The 24311-nt window shown below is 40.3% G+C and overlaps 1 protein-coding gene across 8 annotated transcripts in view; it reads right to left on the bottom strand.

Annotated features, from left to right (window-relative positions):
• DYNC1I1 (dynein cytoplasmic 1 intermediate chain 1) overlaps positions 1-24311 on the bottom strand; it is a 282884-nt gene that overhangs the window by 195450 nt on the left and 63123 nt on the right. For all 8 annotated transcript variants that reach the window (XR_006889871.1, XM_046670321.1, XM_046670323.1 and 5 more), the window contains one exon: positions 16807-16922. Coding sequence is in view for 7 of the 8 variants with exons in the window: in XM_046670321.1 (XP_046526277.1) it covers positions 16807-16922 (116 nt within the window). In the remaining variant the exon portion in view is untranslated. The remainder of the gene's footprint in view (positions 1-16806; positions 16923-24311) is intronic.

Raw genomic sequence — 24311 nt, 5'->3', positions numbered from 1 at the left:
ACATGGAGTACATTTGATCTTCACTACAACCCTATGATGTTTCTTCATTTGAAGAAACTGAGGCTCAGAGAAGTAACAGAGAACACTGCTGTGTATGCATCCTGCAAGCTGGTTTTGCCTCTTTCATCCCTTTAACCTCTCTTCATTGTTCATGCCTGTTGTCCATCTCAATGACTTCTCAAGAAGTCAGTCCTAGATTCCCATGACCATTGAAGCACTTCCTCTCTGCAATCTTACAGTCTTCTAACCACGGCCCTGCTGGCTTCTACAAATCAATAGACACTCTGTTATGTACTTAATAAAGATGATACAAAAGACTGCATTCCTCAGTAGTGCTTTACCACTTTAAAAGACTAAATATGGTGGGAAAATGGGTCAAGATGAGTGTTACTTCCCTGCCTTCTCTTACCATTACCTTCAAAGATCAATTTCCAGAATCAGAATTTGAGTCTACTCAATCAGAGGCCTTCACTGACTCCCTCCATAAAATTTTATTAAACTATTCATTCTCTAAAAACATTCAGAAAATGCAGCAGAGGTCTTCATTTTTTAAAAAGACATTAAGTTCTATCATTGATAGCTTCCAAGACTACATTTAAAATTGATGCTGAGAACCATCTTTATATATAATTCCTGTTTGTTAGGGAAGAATTGTTGAAACTACTTGGCCAAATGAACTGAATTTTAACAGGAAATTCCATAATGGCCTATTTTGTTTTATACTTCAAAGAATAATACATATAGCAGATCTTCCAAAGTGTTGCCAGATTTGAATTTCCTAAAAATCTTTCACTGCCAACATATTGCTGGTGTTGAAATACAACCCATGTCTCTCACAGCTTCAACAAACATATTTAACACATTTATGCATACATTAGTCAGTGTAAACATGACTCACTTAAGTAGAAAGGGTTTCTTAAAATTTTAATATTTCATCACCATGTCATTCCACGGAAACTGCCTTGGGGCTACTACGAAGGAGTTTCAAACATCTCTCCTGTAAAACATCATTACACATTAGCAGAAACTCCATTCAGTCCAGAAGAATGGTACACTGGTTGGAAGCAACTCTATAAACCGCATGCAGTTTTAATTAAATTCATTAAAAATGCTGTGTCTCTCAGTAGATTTGAGGGCAGATAGAACCATTTAACAACAGTCAAGACCTAATCCAGTTTGTCACAACTAATAATAATACAAATGCAATTTCTCACACAGGGACACTTCCAAAAGGTTCACGAACGAGCAATTGTGGTGCTATTTTTTAAAGTAATATTTATAAATTATTGCAAGATGTTACCAGCCTCAGAGCATGGTTGCAATGTCTAATTCCAATGAGTTGATAAAAGGTGCTATTAATAAAAAGGCACATTTTGGGCAGCTGACATAACTAATTGATCAAGTAATTTGAGTAAAAATACAAGATTTCACTAGGAAACCCAGACAGGGATGAAATCACTCAATTTTCCAAAAAGCTAGAAGACCTTGAAAAAAGAAGAGACCACAGAACACTTTTATGTCTAACCAAAACCAAATAAAATGATCCCAACGTACAAATAGGCTTCAGATGATATAATGTGACGAGAGATTTCAACTATGTAGGCAAACCTTTCATTTTCTTACCCAAATATGCCAAGCCAAGGATTACCAAAATAGAGAGGGAGGGGAAAAGTCCTATTTCCTCAGTGTGTGTCTCTGTAAGGGTGGCAAGGAACATTTTTTTCCCTCCTCTTCAAATTTCACCATACTTCACTAAAGTAATGCTCAACATAACACTTGGATCTCAAGATCTGGGTTAAATTAAAACAAAATAAGATAAAATGGACCCAAATGAACATAAATTTACCTAGGCTGACATTTCCAGCAATGGTGATTGGAAGACGCATCACCACCAGCCCACCCAAGAATCCCTCTGGCAGCCAAAATCACTGCTTGTCCAGAGCACCTAAAGATGATTGGGACACTATTCAGCTCTGCTAGATGACTCTGCTGAGGTTACCACTGTGCACGAACTAAGGGGAGAAAGAAAGAGCTGCTCGAACTCTCTATCCAGGTACTTTAAGAAATATGGTATATCTCTCTGTCCTCTCTTTCTTGGGAAAATAGGCACATCCCCAAACTCATCATTACTAAGAAACCCCCAGTTTTGGCAAGAACATTGTCCCGATCCATTTTATGATGGAAAATTGGTATTAGATATATATTTCCTCAGTCCTCCAGCAGCAAAATCAACCCCTACCATTGAAATAACAGTTTAAGGAAAGGCATTTTCCAATCATTTTCTCATTTTATCTTCATAATATTCTTCTCTTAAGGAAAGGGTTGAAAGGAGAGAGGAATTTTGAGATGTCAAAACAAATCAAAATGGTTGTTCAAGAGAAGGATGATGGTTTTGTAAGTTGAGGCTACAGTGGAGAAAATAGGAATGGAAAGAAATTTTAAATGGAACCCTGAAGACAGAAAAACACATGAAAGTGGGCGTCAATCAGAGCATGTATAAAACCAATGGGAATTATGAGAATAGTGATACATAAAACAAATCCAACCCTCTGTGAACAGTGAATAAATTATAAACTCATACACATTTATTCATATTTATACACATTTCATCATATTTTGCTTCTTGCCTTGGAACTAATAATATCCAGAGTACCATTCCCTAAATGACCATATGCCTGACCCCAACTGCTTACTCAATCAAGAAATGTGAATGGGCTGCCAGGGCCATTTAATTCCCAGGGAGAGGGAATTCAAAGCTAGTCTCCTTCTTTGAGACATCAGCTCAATCCTTCCTCCCAGTACCAGAAAGCCATTAGCAACAACCTGAACCTTCAGTATACCACACACAGCGAAAAAGGACCACTTGCCCTATTGACCTCAAGGAAACAAATTTCACACTACAAGTTTGGGGCTGTTAAATGAAATCAACTCTTCTGCCAGAGTCCAAAAACTCCTTTGTTTTATGAAAAGGAAAGCTTCTCAGTCAGATATACGTTTTCCTGCAACAAAATTATCCGAATTGTTACCAAAACTGGAATCCCACACTGGTAATTTTATAGGAAATCTTATTCCACGTTTGGGCTCTATGATAATAGTGACCAGGGTTTTTTCGTTTGTTTCTTTTTTAAGAAGTCACCAAATATAACAACCTCCCTGGATCCCCGCCCTCACAAGCCACTATCTAATTTGCACACTTGGTCCTGCCACACACAGGTCCAGCACTGACACACATTTATGCAGAATTAAAAGGAGTTCAGGGCTCAACATCAAGTTGACTTTATTACTGATTCCACTCTGACCGTGAGATCCACTTCTATAAATGAGCTTTTCCCTTGAAGCTAGAATGTAAGACTCTCCCTTTGACGTCAGTTACTCTTTTTTGTCTAATTACCTAGGGTCTTTAATATTATTTTCAGTATTCTGATCTCTCCAGAAGTGATATCTTGCCAGGATTTTCCTAATACTTGTTGATATTCTTAGGGGACCAAATAAATAGCACCCAAGTGAGAAATAAGACAAAGACAAAAATAGAACAAGGCCAAAATAACACTTTCATTGTTGATAAAGATTGAGAACTTAGCTTATTGAGAAAGCCAAATGGACTTGGTAATTGCTCTCCTGAATTAGGCAGATTTACCTACCCACTCACAGGTAAGGCCAGACTTGACAGGCCTCCCCAGCTGAGTGTGACCTGAGTATGACTAATGGCACAGAGGAGCAGAAGGTAACTTGTATGCTACAGGTATACTCGCTCCCCCAAGAAAAGAGTGGAGCTGACCTGAGATAAGTCATTGTACCTCCGCTGCAGATAAAGGCTCGGGGGTAGGGTGGAGTGAGTAAAGGGGTTGCAAGAGCCCAGAAGTATTACACTAACTCGGCTTCATATTGAAGGAAACATCAGATGTGGGCAGGATGTGCATTCAGTTGATAGATTTCCAGGCTATGTACCAAGATGTTGGGGTTTTGAAGGGTCAAATTAATAGCACCACTCTTTCCTGTCCAAGTTCTGAATTAACTGAGAAATAAGATTAGGAATAAAACAAAAAAGGTCAAACTATCGTTGTTACTACTGATAAGGGACAGGCTGGCAATTGTAACTTACTGTGAAAGCAAAGCTGGACTTACTGCACCTTTCCTCCATATTCTAGCCCCTGGGACAGCTCATGTGTGGCAGAGCAAACACTCTTACTTATGTCATGACCTCTAACTGGTCTGGGGATGGCAGTAGTATAAAGAGACCAAATTCCCCAAAGCAAGACCACTGATACATTAGTTACATCCAATCAAGAAATGTTGGCCAATAATTATTGTTCACCAAATTTCCTACAATTCAACCTCTATTAGGAGAAGAAAAGAAAGGCACAAGAATCAGGAGTTTTGAGGGAAGCTCTTTCTTCCTGGAAACCAGAAGAAAGGAAAGGTAGGCACTTGTTTTATACTGTACCCCTCCCAATGAAGCCCAGGTCATATGGTTGAATTTCCAGTGCCTTCGACTGGATGTCCCAGATTTAAACCCCTTGCCTGTCTACAATATATGGAGACCACGTGGAGTTCTCCTGCCCCCATTTCCATGTCCTGGGCTACTTATTTGTTTACAACTTTCTTTCTTGCTTTATGCCACAGGAGCTGACCATGCTTCTCTTTTTATTTTTGGGTCACTTACTCTAATTTTGCAGTTCTTTTTCCCTGAAATTGTTTGTTCTTTGCTTCCTTACTATCCCCAAAATACGTCTCTTTTCATTGAAGAGTTTTAATGCTAGTTACTGTAGACTAGAGAAAATCAGCAAATAAAAATAATGGACATAGGAGAATTTCTTTAAATAACAAAGTACTCAAAAGAATTATTCCCTAGTCTATCTATAATACAATGTAAATGATAACTCCGAGATTCTCATTGCCCTTGGCCTGACTCTCCTCAGAGACGGTTTAAACCAGTGTTTGCTAATAAAAGGCATGCTTGTTTCCCATCTCATGCCCGTGAACATCTTTAATTGAGAAAAGGTAGAGTGGAGTCTCAGAATTCTTCTCAATACAGTAATCTAGATAGTTAGTACCAACAGATTTCAGTTGATCCTCAAGATATAACATATTTCAATTTTGGATAACCTCATACTTTCACTTAAAAAAAATCTTATCACCTACCACCAGAGGTTCTTGACACTATGCTACCTTCACATGCCACATTTTATGCCACCTTAGGATTTTCTCCATTTTTTTCCACTGCTTTCCCAAAGTCTTTTTTTTTCACTGCAAACTACATTATCCTCTTGACACCATATTCCACTCTTAGAAATCTCTCTATAGGCCATTGCATTATCTCTTTTGGTTATAATTTGCTTGTCTGTACTGCTGTCTTCCCCTTATACAGAGGAATGAAAATAAAATGGCTAAGGCAAGATTCAGCTCCCTTCTCAAAAAACTGGATTTTGGAACCCCACAGTAGGATGAGAGCCAGGTTTAACAGAGGGAGAAAACCCTTTCCCTTACCATTTAGATATCAAAAACTGCTGATCATTCCTTCTGTCCACTCCTTCCCCCAATCTATGGGGGAGGTTAAACAGGGGAATTTATTTCCAGATAAGTGGCAAGAAAAGGAGAATTTAGGGATAAGAAGAAGAGAGAAATGTTCAGATGTATCTGGATTTCGACTTTCTGGGAAGAAGCATTGGGAGGGGTGGAGTGTTAAATAAACTGAGAAGAGGAATGAGCACAGGGACTCTTGACCCACATTTCTTGTTTTGGAATCCAGAAGGAGATCATTATGCAACAGGTCTCATTCACCACAAGGCAACCCAGCCTCTTTTGGGGTGGCTGGTATGATAAGACAGAGGGAAGAACTGAGGCGTGCTCCCCAACCTCTCTCAGATCATCTGAGACATGGACTAAATTGAGAACCAGTGTGCTATGGGGTCTGCTGTGGTGGATAAAGAAGCTACAAGGTTTGGGCTGGGGATGGACTTCTAGGCCAGAGGCTAGATAGAGGACAGGGAGTTGACTCATGGTTTGAGACAATGAAACCTGAGAGGAGACCAAGTCATCAAGAGGGAGATGGCCCATGCTCCCTAGGAACTTGCCAAGCCGAAAAAGCAGATCAAGTTCACCAGCTGCATGCTGCAGCACTGGGTGCTAGTGCCCAGGTGGGCAAAGAACGTCACGTCAGAGAGCAGCAACAGTCAGCCAGCAGACTGTCAAGGACTGGCACAAGGCCACAGGCCCTCTTACCCCTCCCCACTCCACCAAGACCATGAAATCATGTAAACCTCACCTCCCTCCCCTCTACTGTTGGCCATGATTTTAGGGAGAAAAGCAGGTGAGAGTGAGGGTCTATGAGAGTTTGAGCATTTCCACCCAATTTTAACTGAACATGCCAGCTGAGACTATTTAAAATAAGAGACTGCAATCAGGTAGTTTATTTTGTACATTTTCTGCATTTTACCCTAACAGCCAGTTATATAATAGACAGCTGAAGACAAAATAAAGGAGCTGCGTTCTCTCTGCACTTCTGATTTATAAGGTGAGTAAATTCTGTAGCGGCATACAAGTGCAGTAAGGAATATAAGTGTGCTGGGCACATAATAAATATAACTTTTCTCTATACCACCCCTTTTTTCTTCTCACACTACAGTGGGCATTTTTAAAGTATGTATTTTTGGGTGTCCAGCAACCAAACACCCTTTCTTAGAGGGGAGTATACTGAAAGACAACAAAGTGGAGCCATAGCCTCCCTAACGTTATGGGAGCTGGGCTAGGGCAGTTATTCCTCTGCCTGGCCCCTCACAGCTAATGCAGGGCACGTAAGCTAGGCTCAACTGGCAGACCTCATTACTACGCTTTAAGTCCCGAGGGAGCACTGCGAAAGAAGAGGGAGAAGTAGAGGTTCTCGAGGCAGCAGTGACTACAGAGTTTTAATCCTGAGCATAACAGTGAATGGCTAGTGATAGGAAGTCCAGAGCTCAGATCTTCTTACCCGGCTGAACAGGTTCAGCGGCATGACCTTCCTGTGTTAGCTGCTGTCTCAGTTGGCTTAGGCTGCCACAGCAAAATACCATAGACTGAGCGGCTTACACAACAGAAATTTATTTCTTACAGTTCTAGAAGCTGGGAAGTCCAAGATCAAGTTACCAGCTGATTGAGTTTCTCGTGAGAGCGATCTTCCTGGCTTGCAGACGCCTCCTCACTGTGTCCTCACATGGCCTTCCCTCAGTGCATGCACACAGAGAAAGACAGATCTTTCTCTCTTCCTCCTCCTATAAGGCCACTAATCCTATCAGATTAGGATTCTACCCTGCTGATCTCATTTAACTTTACCTCCTAAAAGCCCTATTTACAAATAAAGTCACATTAGGGATTAGGGCTGTCTTATTTCTTTCTATTTCTGACCTAATTCTCTGACTTTTTCAATTCTATCAAGTATCTTATATCTTTCCAATAAATCCCTTTTCAGTATAAGTTAACCAGAGTTAATTTCTATTGTTGGCAACCATGAACCCAAACTGGTACAGAAATTGGTGTCAGAAGATAGTCGCCTGGGGAACTGGTGTTGGTTATTTGCCCTAATACGGGCTAAAGAAAATGAAAATTCAGTGAGAGTTCAGAAATGGGAACCTGTCAGCCATAAAAAAAAGCTAGATAATTTTTCTTCTCTGGTCTTCTTTACTGAAGTGTCCATTGAAAAGAAAGATTTAAAGGATCAAATTGTCACTGCCATTGAATAGTGTGAATGGCATGAAGCATTTAAAGATGCTAGGATGAGGTAGCCGCTTCTAACAGGACTGGACAGCTTAAACAATAGATGACAAGCTCAAACCTCTATATTTTAGCTCACAACATAGACCCAGGGAATTTCTCTGGTTGTGGTAAATGTCTATAGAAATGTCTACAAAAATCAAACATAAATTTTAAATTCTGTGGGTTCCTAAATAAAGTCCATTGAATGGCCAGCCTCACCAGGTCACACTCATGTGAAAGCAACTGTGCTGATCAATAAATAATGGAAAATTGAATATAGGGGAGAATATGGAGGCCTGGGAGTATCCCTACACCACATTCGACACTAAGCTTTGCTTGACAGCCAAAGAAGACCCATCTCATTTCTCTTTGCATCTTCGTCATCTTACATCAGATCTGGACCAGCTCTCTGACTCTATATAGACCTGATCATCTCACCTTCAACACAGGACATCATGCCAGCAGGATCTGGAGAGTAAGTTGGACTGGTACTTTCAACACCTTGTTAAGACATATGTAGGCTAGAGAATGGGGAAAAATTTTTGAAAATATAGGAGCTGCTATTTCAGGAAAGTTTCTGTGGGGCCAGTGATACAGTAAACTCCAATGTATAAGGTAAATACCTGTTTCTCTAATTCTAAGAGTCTTACTGCTTTACGGGTCATTCTGGCTTTTGTAGGCAACATATTCAACATTTGCATGTACTTATTCATTTCATTTACCAGGTGACTCAAAAGGCTTCTACTTTTAAGTGGCTATATTACTTAGAAATCATGGTCTGGCCGATGCAAGGATGCTCAAAGTGTCTGTGGCAAATCAAATAGCTCTAAAAGGGAATCACAGAAGAGGTCCTTAGATTTTAGAGTAATAGTGTAGTCTCTTCATTACTATCCTTTTAAGAGATAAGTGTTGGATTGCCACTGGGCCCAAGAAGAGATAAAAGTCTGACCATGAGGTACCAGGTGACCATGCATTATGAATTGGAGTGTTATCTGATCCATCTAGCCATAAAGTCAAATGGCTCCACTGTTACCTCATCAGCACAGGCAAGTGTTAATTACTGGGTTGTACCAAACAATCTCCATGAGTCAGTTGCTCACACTCCCCAGTGTTCTTACTTCTGCTACACTGTCACTCCTCCTTCAGCCTAATGAGAAATGCCCTGTGTCTGTCTTAAGAGAAAGCATTTGAACCTGGACTCTGGGAAATTGTAAGTGATATGCTGGCACAATTCAGAAATGGATGACTGAAAGTACAGCCCCATTTAGGGGTAGGTCTGAAGTTCAGTGGAGGAGGAAAACCGTTACAATTCCACTTGGATGAAAAGAGCTTTGCTTAGCACATCTTATTGCCCACTTTAGTTGGAAGAATAGATTGTATAAGAGAAGACTGTCTAAAACAACCCATGAGAAATGACTAATGTCTTGACTGACGGTCACAATTAGAGGATATAAGTGGCAAAAGATTTATGGAAGAGGTATTTGGAGGGACCTTTCAAAATAGATCTAGACTGACACAATATTTATTTATGTACAGTCAAAAGTTATGCACTGTGAAGGAGGCTCTTAATAATCAGGTGGAAGAGATGATATGTTCTATAAGGCCAGTCATTCTGCTGTGTCCAGCTGCACAAGTGCTCCTCAGGGGGCTCATAAAGAGTCCACGGTGGCAAGAACAGAGGCTATTACAAGAACTAGGTTGCCTTGACTCAGGCTGCCTTGACTACAGCCCAACCAGAGATGAACCTAAACCCCCACTGTTGGACCATATCTTGAAAGAAGAATCACCCAGGTTGATCACTTTGGACCTTTTCTATCATGGAGGGGGAAATCAACTTCTTTTCACTATCTTGACGACTTATTTTGGACTTTCCCCCCTGCTTGTCAGGCCTCCCCTAGGTTCACTGGTCACATACTTACTGAAAATCCCCTATGTTGTGGGTTTTGGCTCTTTTTAATAATTAGCTTCTCTTGGTTTCTGAGCCTACTTTTTCAATCTTCATGTTGATTCTGTGAGTTACAGAATAGCCTTCCATTCAAGCTCTTTCCAATTTAAATTAACCATCGTTTCTAGTGTTTGAAACTATGAATTCTAGAACACCACTTCCCACCTCCTACCCTTTGACCTACCTCTCCTTTATTTCTTCCATCATCTGGCTCATGAGGCAGACAGTTGAGGTTACCCTATGAGCTGAGCCAGATCATCCATCCATTCCCACACCACATATTAAGCACTATGCTAGGCACTAGTGATACATAGAATTAATGTCCATTATCAGGAATGAGGACTTATGAGAGGGGATGCCTTGAGGGATCAAAGGGATTGGATTGGTAAATGGACCTGGGAGAAGCAATTAGTGATCTACGGTTACATATTTACTTGATATCAGGTCTATAATTTGTATATTAGGTATTTTTTTCAGTGAAGTGTACTTAGACCATCTACCTGCAATGTGTGAGCCTTGGAGTCAGAAAAAAAAATCTCAGAACTGCTTTTGTGTTCTTAACATGAGCTTCCAGGCCCTTAGCCTCAGTTGAGTTTCATTATTCAACTTCCTGCAATGAAGAGGCTCTTTAAGGTACCTTAAAGTTGTATGAAATACTAAAGGGATGGATCCACCATAACAACATTAAAAGGACAATGTTTCTTTTTTTTCTCCATACTTTAAAAAAAATTTTTTTAATTTATTTTTTAATTTTTTAATTGCAGTAATATTGGATTATAACATTACATAGCTTTCAGATGTACATTATATTTCGAATTCTGTGATTACATCATGTTTACCACCCAAAAACTAATTATAGTCCATCCCCTCACATGTGAGCCTAATCACCCCTTTTGCCCTCCTGCTCCCTTCCCCTATAGTAACCACCCATCCAATCTCCATTGCTATTTGTTTGTTTGTCATTGTTTTTATCTTCTACTTACGAGTGAGATCATAGGTATTTGACTTTCTCCCTCTGACTAATTTCACTCAGTATAATACCCTCAAGGACCAATGTTTTATTTCATAGAAAATCTTTTACTTCTGAACTCCAGAAATTTAACAAAGCACATTAACCTTTGACCTAGAGAAAGCGATATGCTGGTTAATTAAGTGGCTAACTCAGTCAAACAGGAACTTCCCAGACTATCTTCCTAAGATATAATGTTCATTTTCCAGTACAGTACTGTAACCCAGATGTAATCTTATTTTGAATCTAAAGTTCACACGATGCTCTAGGGCCATTCTTCTCAATGTCCCTCCTCCTTCATTGACCTATAGATTACAGAAATATAGGAAATAAGACAGTGTCTGCTGGTACCAAGTCCTGCTCTGCATTTTGTCTTTTTTATTACATTTCTGGTTTCATTTTTAGTTGTCACTTAGCACCCTTCTGTTTTTCACTGGAAGGAGTGTTTTGGATAAATGAGTTTATCTGACCGAGATTTGATAGTACCATCTATGGACTCTCATTAGGTGCTTTAAAAGCCATGTTAACTTTTAGCATGAGGCTTCTCCTTTAGAATATGAAGACTGGCTTGCATCTAAGCCAATATCTATTCTAATATCTAATCTAAATCAAGAACGAAACCATCAAAGCTCTCCTGACCCATAGCTGAGAAGGTGGTTCAGAGATAGGGAAAAGAATTATCTTTTTTTAACCACAAAATTTTGACTATTCAATATAAATAATATTTAAAAAATAACGTCTGAAATGCCTATGTTCTTCAGATAACTCATCATTTTTTTGTCTTTCACGAAGAGACTTGCCAAGATGATATGAGATTAACATTGTTAAAGAAAACTAATATCCCAAGAGAGGATCCCTCAATCCCTGACCTTGTTAACAACGAGCCTGGAGGCTCTGCAGTTTGTTCTAAAAGAGGATTCGCACTTTAATCAAGTGTCAGAGGGAAATAGCAGGGATATTTGAAGGAAGCAAACATGGCAGATATCAATATCTCTCTCGAATAGTGTCAGTTCTTACCTAAGGAACAGAAGCTAAAAACAAGATTAGTGTGTATCATTTTCACTAGGGATTTTTAATTTGCATCCCAATGCTACCATGGTTTGTCACTAAACACATGGCTGTTCTTAAAATAATAAGTTCAGAGAAAAAGTGTAAGGTCCAGTTGAAGAGCTTGAGGCAAGGTTATAACACCAAAGCCTGTTTTCTCCCAAGTCATCTCCAGGTGTTTTAGGATTGGCTTCCATCAGGAAATTATATCACTAAGAACTGCCTGATTTCAGATTTGAGGTTCCAAATAAATATTTCCACTTAGATTCTCTGTAAAATGACTTTATTTGGCAATTTTGTATCAAAGAATTATGCTCCTGAGGCCACAAGGTGTAGAAGATTTAGAACTCAGCTGTCAGTAGTTTAGAACCCAAATCTTAATTATGATCTCTCACCACTTCACATAGAAGGAGAGGGAGAAGGGAGCAGCAGAGTTGCAGATAACTAACAAGGAGGTCAGGGAGGTCTTCTCACCCAAACCCCTCTGTCCAGCCATGGGGAAGTGAAGATAAGGCTGGCTTTGTTGGTCTCAGCCTCTGCACCTGTGTAATGACGGGTTGCTGTAGACGTGAGCTGCCCAATACAGGAGCCACTAGCTCCATGCAGCTATTGAGCACATGAGATGTGGCTAATGCAACTAAGGAACTGTATTTTTACTTTTGTGTAACTTCAATTAATTTAAGTTTAAATGTAAAAACAAGTATTTGATTAAATTATTGAAAAGCTTTTAAATATGTTTGGAATGACAGTGGTATATGAATCTATTTTTTCATTGTAAATTTTATGAAATCTTCTCACAGTTCAAGCATTTCCAATGAAAATTTAGTGTTTGCATTAGGATATGCTGTAAGTATGAAATACAAACCAGAGTTTGAAGATTTAATATAAAAAATGTACAACAGCTCACTGATACTTTTTATATTGATTACATGTTGAAATGATAATTGTATTAACATACTGGGTTAAATAAAACATATTATTAAAATTAATAATGGCTCATTATGTTTCTATTGGACAGTGCTAGACGAGACTATCTGGGCAACTCTCTCCCTATTTGCAGCTTCTGTGCTGAGGATATACTAGAGAAGATGGGAAGCCAAGGTAGATTTTCCTTAACAAACCAAAAAAATAGTTTTTAAAAAGTGCAAAGATGAAACAAGAGCCTTCCTTAGCCACATTCCTGACCCCCAGTTCCAAACTCAAAGTCCTTTAAATAGTATCTCTGCACAGTAAAAACCTGATCACTGCTGTGCTCTATCCTGGGCCAACCCAGGCTGCCCCAGTGATTTTCTCCTTCAGTTCTCATAACTGTGTCACGTTCACGGTAGTTAATGTCTACACCAGCCTGGGGACTGAAATAGAAACACTGAAGTTGTCCCCTCTCCACACAATCTCACTGTCATGACTTTTCCTTAAAAACTCCATAAGACCCATGTAGCCTTACTGTATGGGTCATATTCCATCCTCCCCAAATTATAATAAACATTTTCTCTTCTTTCTTTCTTATTCCTCTAGAATCATCTCATTCTTCCTTTCTTCCATTGATATCTAATGACCCCTTTCTTTGTGCCAGGCACTGTGTTGGGCATGGAGGTAAAGAACACACACCCTGCCCTCAAGGAGATCACAGTCTAAAAGGTAGACATTTAAATAATAAATTCAGCGTGATAAGGGGAAAATGGACGCTGCTCGCAGTAGGAGGAGTGATGTCAACCAGAATTCAAATTACCAAGGAGCTAACCCTTGATTGTGGTCCTGAAGGAAGGCAAAAAGGAGAGATGGCATTCCAGGCAGGGAGACAGTATGTGCAAGCAATGGAGGCATGAGGCTGTGTGGCACTTTGGAAAATGAAAGCAGATTGGTCTTTCTTGGATATAACAAACAAGGCATTGGAGGGAAGACGAGGGAGGGGGGTGGCCAACCTGAGGCCACTAAGTTCCTGTTTATAAGGTATCATGAAGAGGAGACAAAGGTCAGAGAACTCTTCAAAACTATCAACAGGTTGTATGTTTCCTCCTACTCCCTCCAGTTGGCTTACATCTTTCCAGGAAGTTAAGAAATTCACATTCTCCCAGGGATCATTATAGAACTTGCAGTTTCCAAGATGTCTGGCATCATCTTTGTCATTGCACAGCATTTGTTGGGTGGCTATTATGAGCCATCACTTATCCGCTATAATAAATACGCAGAAGATTGGCTTCCTAACTAACCTCAGGACCTCACGGTCAGTCCAGGGAGACATTAATAACAGGAAAGTGAGGCAGAGGGAATTTGGCAGGAAACTATAATTTTCTCCTTTCTTACCACTTCAGAATAAAAAGCATGTGCTTCAAATGTTTTGGGGGTAGAGACATCTTACTCCCCAAATCACTGTTTCTTATTCTCAGCCACATTTCTCTGCAACTGATGACCTAAGCAGACAGGAAAGGTCTCAACTTGTAGTGAAAAAACAGTATTCATGCAGACGTCATTTCTAAATCTTCCTGATTTAACTCATTCTCTGGAGTGTTTCTCATAACAAGTCATTATGATCACAAATTAAGAGACTGTTCATTAAAGTACATAGTGGAGAAAAGAGGCTTAAGCTTGGGCAAATCTGAAGTACCTTCCCCTTTATTTTAAAGAGTAAAGTGGGAACATGTGAAAAACAGAATGCACTAGAACTCCATTAGCTGTAGAACAGATCAGTGCTCTGAGATCATTAGTTTGAATATTCTTACAGTCTCCATAGTCAAATAATGACTTAAAAAATAATCAGCATTCCTTCATACACTATGGGCAAAAATGAGCTAAAATGGATCTTATATTCACCACAGCTTTAAATATTATCCATCCAAGAGCCACACTGTATCATAAAACCCAGTAGTTCATTGTTTCCTGCCTCCGAATGGCTGCAGCTGTCATGAAAACATTGCCATGGCTCAAGCCCCATATTGGAAGCCAACTCAAACCTGCTGTTTGGTAGACCCTTGCTGCTGACTGCCTGCTGCCACCTCCCAGCTTTCCCTCTGCCAGCTCCCTTCACACGCAGGTGAAAGGCAAGCACCAGGCACCTCAACAGCCAGACAGCTGGGCGGCTCTGGGCAGCCAGAGGTCAAGGAATCGCCTGTAGTGAGAGGACAATTTGCTGAACCCAAATCTAAAGTTCTTCCTGCCTAAACCCATGAGGGATTGCTTTAATGGCTAGAGCTACAGTAGCAAGCTTTGAGTTCAAATCTGTATTGTGGAATTTGAACCGTAGAAACACCCATCACCGCAAAAAACTCTAGGAGTCTTGTTAACAAAACAGAAAGAACTTCTGCCAATAGCTGAGAAATAAATTCCTTCTTTCCTGCTGCTTGGACCACAGCATAATGAGGGCTCCCAAGCTCTCTTTGCAGTCATAAAATGGAATGCACAAGCTTTTCCTTTTGATGTGTTCCCGTTTAAAAGTTTAGAGTTGATGCCTTTTCATCCTTTATTTATCTTACCTTGTAAATATTTCTGTACCATTTCCAATATCTTAAGTCGACACATTTTCAAAAAATAATTCACTCCTTCTCCTATTTCAGTTGTATAACTTTATGTTATGGGTCAAATTTGGGGCTGAATAAACATACCTCAGGCTACAGCTCTGGAAATACCTCTGGCAGCAAATTAACTCAAACAAATGTTTGGGTTGGGAGGCAAGGTTGGTTTTTAATGATCTTCCTGATCTGCCTGGAGGCCCAAGGACAGACTAGTGAACTCCCACAGGCTTTTATAACTTTGTGTTTTCTGCCACAGTAATACACAGCTCTCAGGTTGGTTGGAGTGGTTGGTTTAAAATTTCACCACCAGAGGGTGCTCCTTGTTTGCGTCTAAAACTCGTTTCAACATCAGACTTGAAAAATGGAGGCCCTGCCGCCAAAGAATTGTCGCAGCAGCCAGCACCGCCCAGGAAAGGTTTCTGAGGCCTGCAGGCAGCGCTCTACTTCCGGGAATCACACTTCCCTTTGCTTCTGACATCATGTGTTTAGAACCCAAACTGAAAATCTCTGTAGCTTGCACAAACCAAACTGCACTGATTATGTATCTGCTGTAAACCAAGCAGGGAATGAAAATCATGTTTCCTTCCCATGGCTTGTGTTCAATATTTCCTGCATAACGACAATGAACCCAGAATTCTACCATCTTCCTCACCACATCAAACAATAAATTAACATAAGCTAAAAAAGAGAAGTTTCTTAGCTATAACAATAATGCTATTCTCTAACAATGCAACCTTCACTTACTCTATCCTAAGTGCACACATATCTCTCTTCTGCTTTGGCGTAATTTTTGACTTCTAGGAAGCATTCCGATTTATCAGCTTCAACGTATTAGTGTATTTTTTTGATTCACTGGGATTTGCATGTTAATTTTCCACTTGACGTTTTCTGGTACGCAGGATGGAGGCATGGAGTTCAATTCCCATTCACCTATGTGGAGCTTGCACAGAAAATCTTTTAAAATTATGGTAAGAAACTCTAGTGTGCTGTCATCTGAATTGGCAAAGAGTATCAGAGGTCAGCAAAATTTTTCTATAAAGCACTAGATTACAGTAAAGATTTTAGGCTATGTGAGCCATAGGTTCTCTGTCACAACTACTCAACCCTACCACTGTAGCAGGAAAGCAGCCATATAGACAGAAATGGTTGGGTGTGGTTCTACGCTAAAACACTTTATTTTGAGGAACAGGTGGTGTGCTATAGTTTGCTGACACCTGCAAATGATGAATCCTAATGTACACACTCTTCTTATTGACAAAATTCTGAAAAGTTTCTATTACATCACCCTTTGATGATTTCCCCCCCTCCTCACACAGTTTTGACAAAGTGTGACCTCACTAAGTTATCGCTTTTTAAGTTCATAGGTCCTTTGTAGGAATACCACTGGGTTCCCTCTCCAGGGCTTTCAAAATCAGAGCTGAAGGAGCCTTACTTAAGCCTTCGGTGTGTCATTACGTTTGTATCCTGTGAAATCTCTTATGGTAAGATGTGAAATCAACAGGAAGGACGTGACTCCCTGCCGATTTCTCCAGAGATAATGTGGAAAGTAAACGAAAGACATAGTTCACCTTCAGACTGATGTGTAGCCAGAGGAGTCTGGGTCTCCTTGGAGTAGGACACCACTTCCCTGGGCAGGAAATCCACCTGGGTCACCTTCGACACGCCCAGCTTATGCAGTCTTCGTCTGTAAGTAACAGAGGACAAATGCTTAGAGAGGGAAGGCATTCCTTGTAGAAGAGCTATCAGTAATAAAACAAAGGACTCAAACAAACCCCAAACACCCTTGGCTTCCCAGCACAAGGGGCAGGGTCATGGAGGAGAACTGGCCCTGGGCAGGAAATTGGGACACTTGGGTTCTTGCCTCACTTTGGCCCAAATCTGTTGGTGATATAGACAGGTCCCTCATGCTGACCCTCGGCGTCTCTATCTGTAAAACAAAGGCTTGGTCCAGCTCAGATAAGACCTCTTTCATTCTAGTATGTGTGATTTTGCTTCATTAAAATTTATAAAGGCAATTTTCACTTGCAATACAGGATTCTAGTCTCTTAGGTGAGAAGGACAAAAGAAAAGCAATGCTTCTTAAATGTGAAAAAAAGAGAGACAATTCCCTAGTGGAGCAAAACGCTCTCTGTGACAGCAGCGAGAGGATCACATTCCAAGGGGAGAGGGGTAACACTTCTCACTTCTCCCGAAAAGGAACTGACACAGATCAGCATGTGAATTTTTTTAAAGACACACTGATGATACAGCACAGATGAGTGAGGCAGATACTCGACTGAGAGTGATGAAATCTTAGCTTAGACTTCCCAAACTGACCACGTAAAGAGTCCTTTCAGAATATTTATGGAGCACTTGAAGTGTTTTCAAGTGTCTTTCACATTCATTCTATCATCTGTCTTCACAACTCCTCTGTGAAGCTTATGGGCTGATGTCACCGTCATCTCCATTTTACAGACGAGGAAAGTGAGATTCAGTTTGAGAGACATGCAAGTATATACAGCTCATAAAGGTGGAGCCAGCACTAAAATACTGTCAGCCTCAGTCCTGGTCCAGTGCTTTTTCCACCAAGCCAAACTCCTACCCAAGGTTCTCAACGGTGAGTTCTGAGTTACCCCCCAAATCTGAAGTGCCTCCTGAGTCATCCAGGAAACTTCCAATCATGGAAGAGTCAGAGTCTGGTGGTTAAGCACGTCACTTGAGTCCCACCACTTAACAGCTGTGTGTGATCTCGAACAAGTTACCTGACCTCTCTGTGCCTCAGTTTCCTCATTTGTAAAATGGAGATATTACTACTACTTATTATTAGGATTGTTACGGGTAACGTAGATGTACCACATTATATGTATTATGTATAGATATTACATTATATTACAAATATAGTACATATACCACATATATTATATACATATACGTATATCTTAAAATATTTCTGGAACATTACTTTTAATATACAGATTTAGAATAGTGTTGGACATATTCTACTATATTTTCTAAAATTTTCCAGGCATAGAGTATGTGTGTGTCTCTGAGATAGAAAAAGAGAGAAAGATGAAATAACGATTTAGGCAAAATCCCACATTGGGATTTTGGACTTTCCAAACTGACCACGTAAAGAGTCCTTTCAGAATATTTATTCTGAAATAAAGAAGTAGAAGCACACCTATTCATATCATCACTTTCAATGATTACCAGCAGATGGCACAGCCTCATTGTATTTTTTTTTTAGTACTACTACTAATAAAATGAAAGAAAATGCATACAACAGCTATCAATTTCCATGTACAATCTCCCAAGCATTCTAGAAAAACAAAAATTTTTTCTTTTCTATGAATTGCTAAAACAATTAAAGAGAGATCTAAGATGTGCATGAAGTAGATACAAACAAACCCAGGCAGGTTTAGAGAACAGGCCTAGCCAGGCAACTCTACAGCCCAACCAGCTTGGAGCCCAAGCTCCACACAGGCCTGGGCCGCATGGGCCTCATGCACTCAGAAGTCTGGACCAGAATGTAAAGAAGGGTCAGGCTGGGTCCCCAGCATTTCCGTGCAACCTTCTTACACAGACTTAGGGGAAAACACACAAAGTGTACTAGAAACAAAATTACCAAACCAAATTACCAAAGGCTCAAAGTCTCAAAGTAAGAAATTCAGGTATTATTTTAAAGCCTTCTCGGGTCAGAGAAGGATGTCTTACTTCCAGAAATGGGTCTTTCTTGAAGTATCTAAAGAGGAAAACATGAATAGACACCCCAGGGTGCTTGGGGCAAAGCCCCTCCCACTGTTGAATAGCCCAGAGCATCTTTCTGAGGCCCCAAGGGGTCAGTGTTCATCACAGGCAAAGAGACAGAAAAGAAACATGGACTGGTAATGCACCCCACCACTTCAAATCAGGGTCACTCCTGGCAAAGAGAGATCACCCTGGACCTTACATGTCCTTGGGCATCTGTGTGAGGCCCAGAGATCTCCACACTCCCATTAAGAGGTATCTACATCTGCAGGCAGGGATGCCAGGGCATCTTGCTGACAGGACAAAAGCTGCAGATCTATCTTGTTGGGTGACCAGCAGCAGGCATTGGGCAATAGGAAGCTGATCTGTAAAGTGATAATCTACCATGGCAAATCGAAACCGACTGGTGAGACAGTATAACATAATGGTTAAGTCATGTACTCATACAGAAACAGAAATTTGGGTTCAAATCTCTGCTTCGTCACTCACCAGCCGAACGATAGATGAAAGCTTAGGACAAGTGACAAATCCCTTTAAGCCTCATGTTTCTTATCTGTAAAATGGGTACGTATCATTCAGTTCTTGTGAAGATTAAATCAAGCTAGTACTTGTAAGCACTTAGTTTAATGTCTGGCACATACTAAGCAGTTCCTGGCTCTAGCATCTCTAACTGATCTTTTTGACTCATTATAATAATGCTTATATATGTTTTAAAAAATCAGAGAAGGCAGAGTTATGAATGTTTCTACATTAAAGATTCTTTAAGATAGTAGATTCAAAGATTACCTCTGCCAATAAAACACAATTATCACACTCTAGCTTCTTTGTACGAGCACACAGAAAGGTTACGGCTGCCTGGGACAGGGGATCTGCTTTTCCTTTAACTAAATGTATCATCACCACGAAACTTCTCAGACTTCAGAATTTAGCTTAAATAAGTGAGTTTATCCCACTAAACAAAATGTTTTCTTTTCTCAATGATTATTGAAAACTTTCGGCCATTTCCTCACTGATGCTGTGTTCGCAAGTTCAGGGCTTCAACTCAACCCAAGCCATCAAAAATAAACAAGAGCTGAGCCTCGATCATGTGATTCCCCCAGTGTGCTGACTGACTGACGCACTGATAAACTTGTGGTTCTCCTGGCCTGAGGGTAAATCTGTCTGAAATGATTTATAATTTTAAAGCAACTCCTTGTAACACTTCTTAGGGTGTACTGGCAGGTTACTATATCTTTTCATGCAACCTCCAGATGGATTAAGCTACATTTATATCAAATGCTTTGATTCTTTGTGGCTTTTTTGCTGTTGTTTTAGTAATCGTGTACTTATAATACGCAAAACACTTTTCATTATCTTAGTTTCTGTTTATTTTTACCATATTTTATCCTCATTAAAATTTTATATCATATTCCAATTTTACAGATGAGAAAATGAAAGCTCAGCGATGCTAAGTAATTTGCTCAAAATCACAAAGCTAGTAAGTTACAGAGACAGGCCCTGGTTCTGTCCAACAGTAAGTCTAAGGGCCATGTACTTAAAAACTGGGCTTTGTTGACCTTGTTCTCCTGCTTTTTTCCTAATGCCTTATGACCATCTGCTCACTGAGGCACATTCTTACAACCTAATATAGTAGAAGTCCAAACACATGTGTTCATTTTATAGAATAGAAAGGATTCTTGAGAAGTAGCTAGCCTAGATTATTAGGACATAATGGAAGGATCATGTTTTCCAAGGTGAGTAATACACAATTGCACCCAGCCCTAGCCAGTTCAGAACGGCTGGCCAGCAGGTGGCGCCCTTCCACAGCAAAGACCTGCCTCTTGGTGTATTCTCCAACTGAGTTCTCACTTCTGAGTCTCTCCCGACCAATCGTAGGGTCTGCATGTCTCAGCGGACCCAGAATCCATCCATTTATACAACCCTGTGATAGAGGCCTTTTTCAACTTCCCTAAAATGTTTCTACAGTTTTATCAGCTGTATATAACTATGTCTAAGAGATAAAGTATACAGTAGTTCTTTTCTTTTTTTTTTTTTTTTGAGGAAGATTAGCCCTGACCTACCATCTGCTGCCAATCCTCCTCTTTTTGCTGAGGAAGACTGGCCCTGAGCTAACATCCGTGTCCATCTTCCTCTACTTTACATGTCGGACGCCTACCACAGCATGGCTTGAACTAGAGGTGCCATGTCCGCACTCGGGATCCAAACCAGCGAACCCTGGGCCGAAGTGGAACGTGCAAACTTAACTGCTGCACCACTGGGCCAGCCCCAGTAGTTATTTTCTTTAAAAGTATGAACATTGAGCATCTTGTTTTTCACTGTTGTTCAAGGTCTTACTGGCTCATAATTTTTTAATTCAAAGATGCAAATTAAACTACTTAGCAAAGGAGGAAAAAAAATACATTATAATGTTAATGCTACTAGAATTCCTTTTCCCTCTAATTTGGCTACAAATTCCATGCTGGCTCCTCAGTTTGGACTCTGGGGTACCTTACCCGCCGTCCTACCTACCTCCTGCAAAGCTCATTCCCTCAATACTGGACACACAGATACTTCCAGCAGCCCCTGTTACACGTCACTGTTCTCTTTTCATGTCTGACTTGTCTGCAACCTTACTTATTTACTCCCAACTGATTTATCTCTGTACCCTGGGGTTTAGCTCAGTATACAGAACAGGCACTAAATAAATGTTTAAAGAAGGAAAGGAGGGAAGAAGAGAAGAATAGAAGGAGGAAAAGGCAGAAGGTATGATACAGAAATGTGCATTGAGATTTCAATGATCTATGCCATGGTGGATATGGCATTACTATTAAATCTTATTGTGTATTTTTGCCTTGGTAATTTATTCTAAAAAAAAAGCTCTAATAAAGTTTTAAATATGTTGCATTAAATTTATATCACGTTCTAAATAATTGTAAGAAAACAATTCAAAATCACCTAAGAAGTACAATAAAGTCTCACATATTTGGATGTATTGTGACCACAATTAACAAACATAGAGAAAACCTAAATGGGAGAAGTCCTAGAGCAGTGGTTCCCAAAGTGTGGCCTCTGACCAGCAGCAACGCCACTACCTGGGGACAGGTTAGAATGCAAACTCAAAGGCCCCACCCCAAACCTACTGAACCAGAAATTCTGGGGGTAGGTCCAGCAATCTGTGTTTTAATACCCTGCCTTCCCCGTGCTTCCCCTCCCCCCTCTCCGGTGATTCTGATGCTCACTAAAGGCTGGGTACTACTGACTTAGAAATATTACAATGTAGAGACAGACTTCACTGTTTAACCAGATTCACTTGGGCCTCCCCACCCTGCAGCCAAATGCTGGAGGATGAGGCCTTAGTCCCACTGCACAGGGAGATGTCTCTGGACCAAGCCTTTGGAGCTCTATGAGATGGGCCAGGTGCAGAGATGAACAAAGATGAGTGAGAGGATGAGAGTCAGACAAAGGATGTTGCAGTGTATAAAATATTAAGACACCAGTGCAAGAGTTGATCCTAGATCCAAAACTAAAAAGTCAGGCAGGGGATGCCAGAGATGTTGGGCAATGAAACCATGGATCCCTCACAAGCTGACTTGGTATGGTCCTAAAGTGACACGGGGCTCACATCTCCCCAGGGCTAGGGTTGGACTTCCAACTAAAAGTCCTAGAGCTTCCTCTCCACCTGGTCCTGTCAACTTGGCAGAGCAAGCTAGCTGAGCAAAGCCATACTGCACCAAAGTTGAAGCGTTTCTACTGGAAAGAAACATCAGATCTCAATAAAGAATAAAAATTGAAACTATCTGACGTTTGAGAAGGTTATTTGCCAATGCTTGGGGTATAAAGATGTCCAGTTCACCACCAGCATAAGTCCAATGTGCCCAGGTTCTGTCCCTTTGTCCTTGGTTGGACATTATGAATCACAAGAAGAAAACTACTCTCTTGCATGAATCACTGCCCCATTCCACTTCTGTTTCTGGTTCAGTTGAGATGTCTTTGTCTATCCACTCACAATAAGGTTAGCACGGCTTTGCTGGCTACTAACAAAGTTTCATTATCCAAGGAAGATGAAGCCCAAAGTGTGACTTAAGCATGGTCTATAATATCTACCAAAGCTGAAGAAAGTTAGGGTTATGCAGACTTACCCTTTTTTTTTTTTCTGAGGAAGATTAGCACTGAGCTAACATCTGCCAATCCTCCTCTTTTATCTAAGGAAGACTGGCCCTGAGCTAACATCGTGCCCATCTCCCTCTACTTTATACGTGGGACGCCTACCACAGCATGGCTTTTGCCACACGGTGCCATGTTCACACCCGGGACCCGAATCAGCGAACCCTGGGCCACCAAAGCAGAACATGCACACTTAACCGCTGCACCACCAGGCTGGCCCCAGACTTACTCTTAAATAAAAGGATTCTGTCCTATCATTAACAGCATGAGAAACATGCACATTGCCATTGGAATTCTACTAAATATACACTATGTGGCTCTTCTCCCATTTCAAAGATGAAGAAAATTTCAAGAAGAACCTTACTGAAAAATGTGACTAATACTTTTAAGCGTTATTTTTAATACCATAAACAACAAATGCTTGTAAAGCATGGAGTTATCTACCAAAGCAGGATATCCTGGCTTTGTCCCTATTTTTTTAAAAGATCTCCATTCCTTTCAAAGTCATAAACTACAGAACTTCAGCTTCTAAAGCCATTGCATCTGTGACACAAACATAGAGAGTCACTGTGTTGTGCCTACATATGGAACGCTAACAACAACCCACTAGATTTCACAGAAACTACTATCTAGTTTCCTTTAAGAATAAAAGTAAAAAATTTAAATGGGAAAAATAATTTTGACATGTCAAGGATCTGGGTGGTGAAGGGTTGATTATGGATGGCAAGGGGAAGCAGAGCTCTTTGATGACAGACGTAAGGTCAAGGTTGCCTTAATTTATTTTATTGAAATAAAATACACATACTATAAAATACTCTCTTTAAGGTACACAATTTAGAGAGTTTTAGCATATTCACAAAGCTGTGTTGCCTCACTGCTATATAAGTATGCAACTTTTTCATTACCCCTAAAACAAATCCTGTACCCATTGGCAATCACTCCCCAACCACCCCTCCCCCTCTCCCTTCAAAAGGAATAATACACTATGTCTTCTCTGTCTCTCTTCTTTCACTTAATTTAACGTTTTTAAGGTTCATCCATGTAATAGCATGTATCAGAATGTCATTCCTTTTTATTGATGAATAATATTCCATTGCATGGATATAACACTTACTTTTAATCCCTTCACCAGTTGGTGGACATTTGGGTTGTTTCCACTTTTGTCTATTATGAATATTGTCACTATGAACATTCATGTACAAGT

Source organism: Equus quagga, chromosome 8 (assembly GCF_021613505.1).
Source record: "Equus quagga isolate Etosha38 chromosome 8, UCLA_HA_Equagga_1.0, whole genome shotgun sequence".
NCBI classification, from domain to species: domain Eukaryota; kingdom Metazoa; phylum Chordata; class Mammalia; order Perissodactyla; family Equidae; genus Equus; species Equus quagga.
Note: the sequence above shows the minus strand (reverse complement) of the source record. Positions and strands in the feature narration are given on the sequence as shown.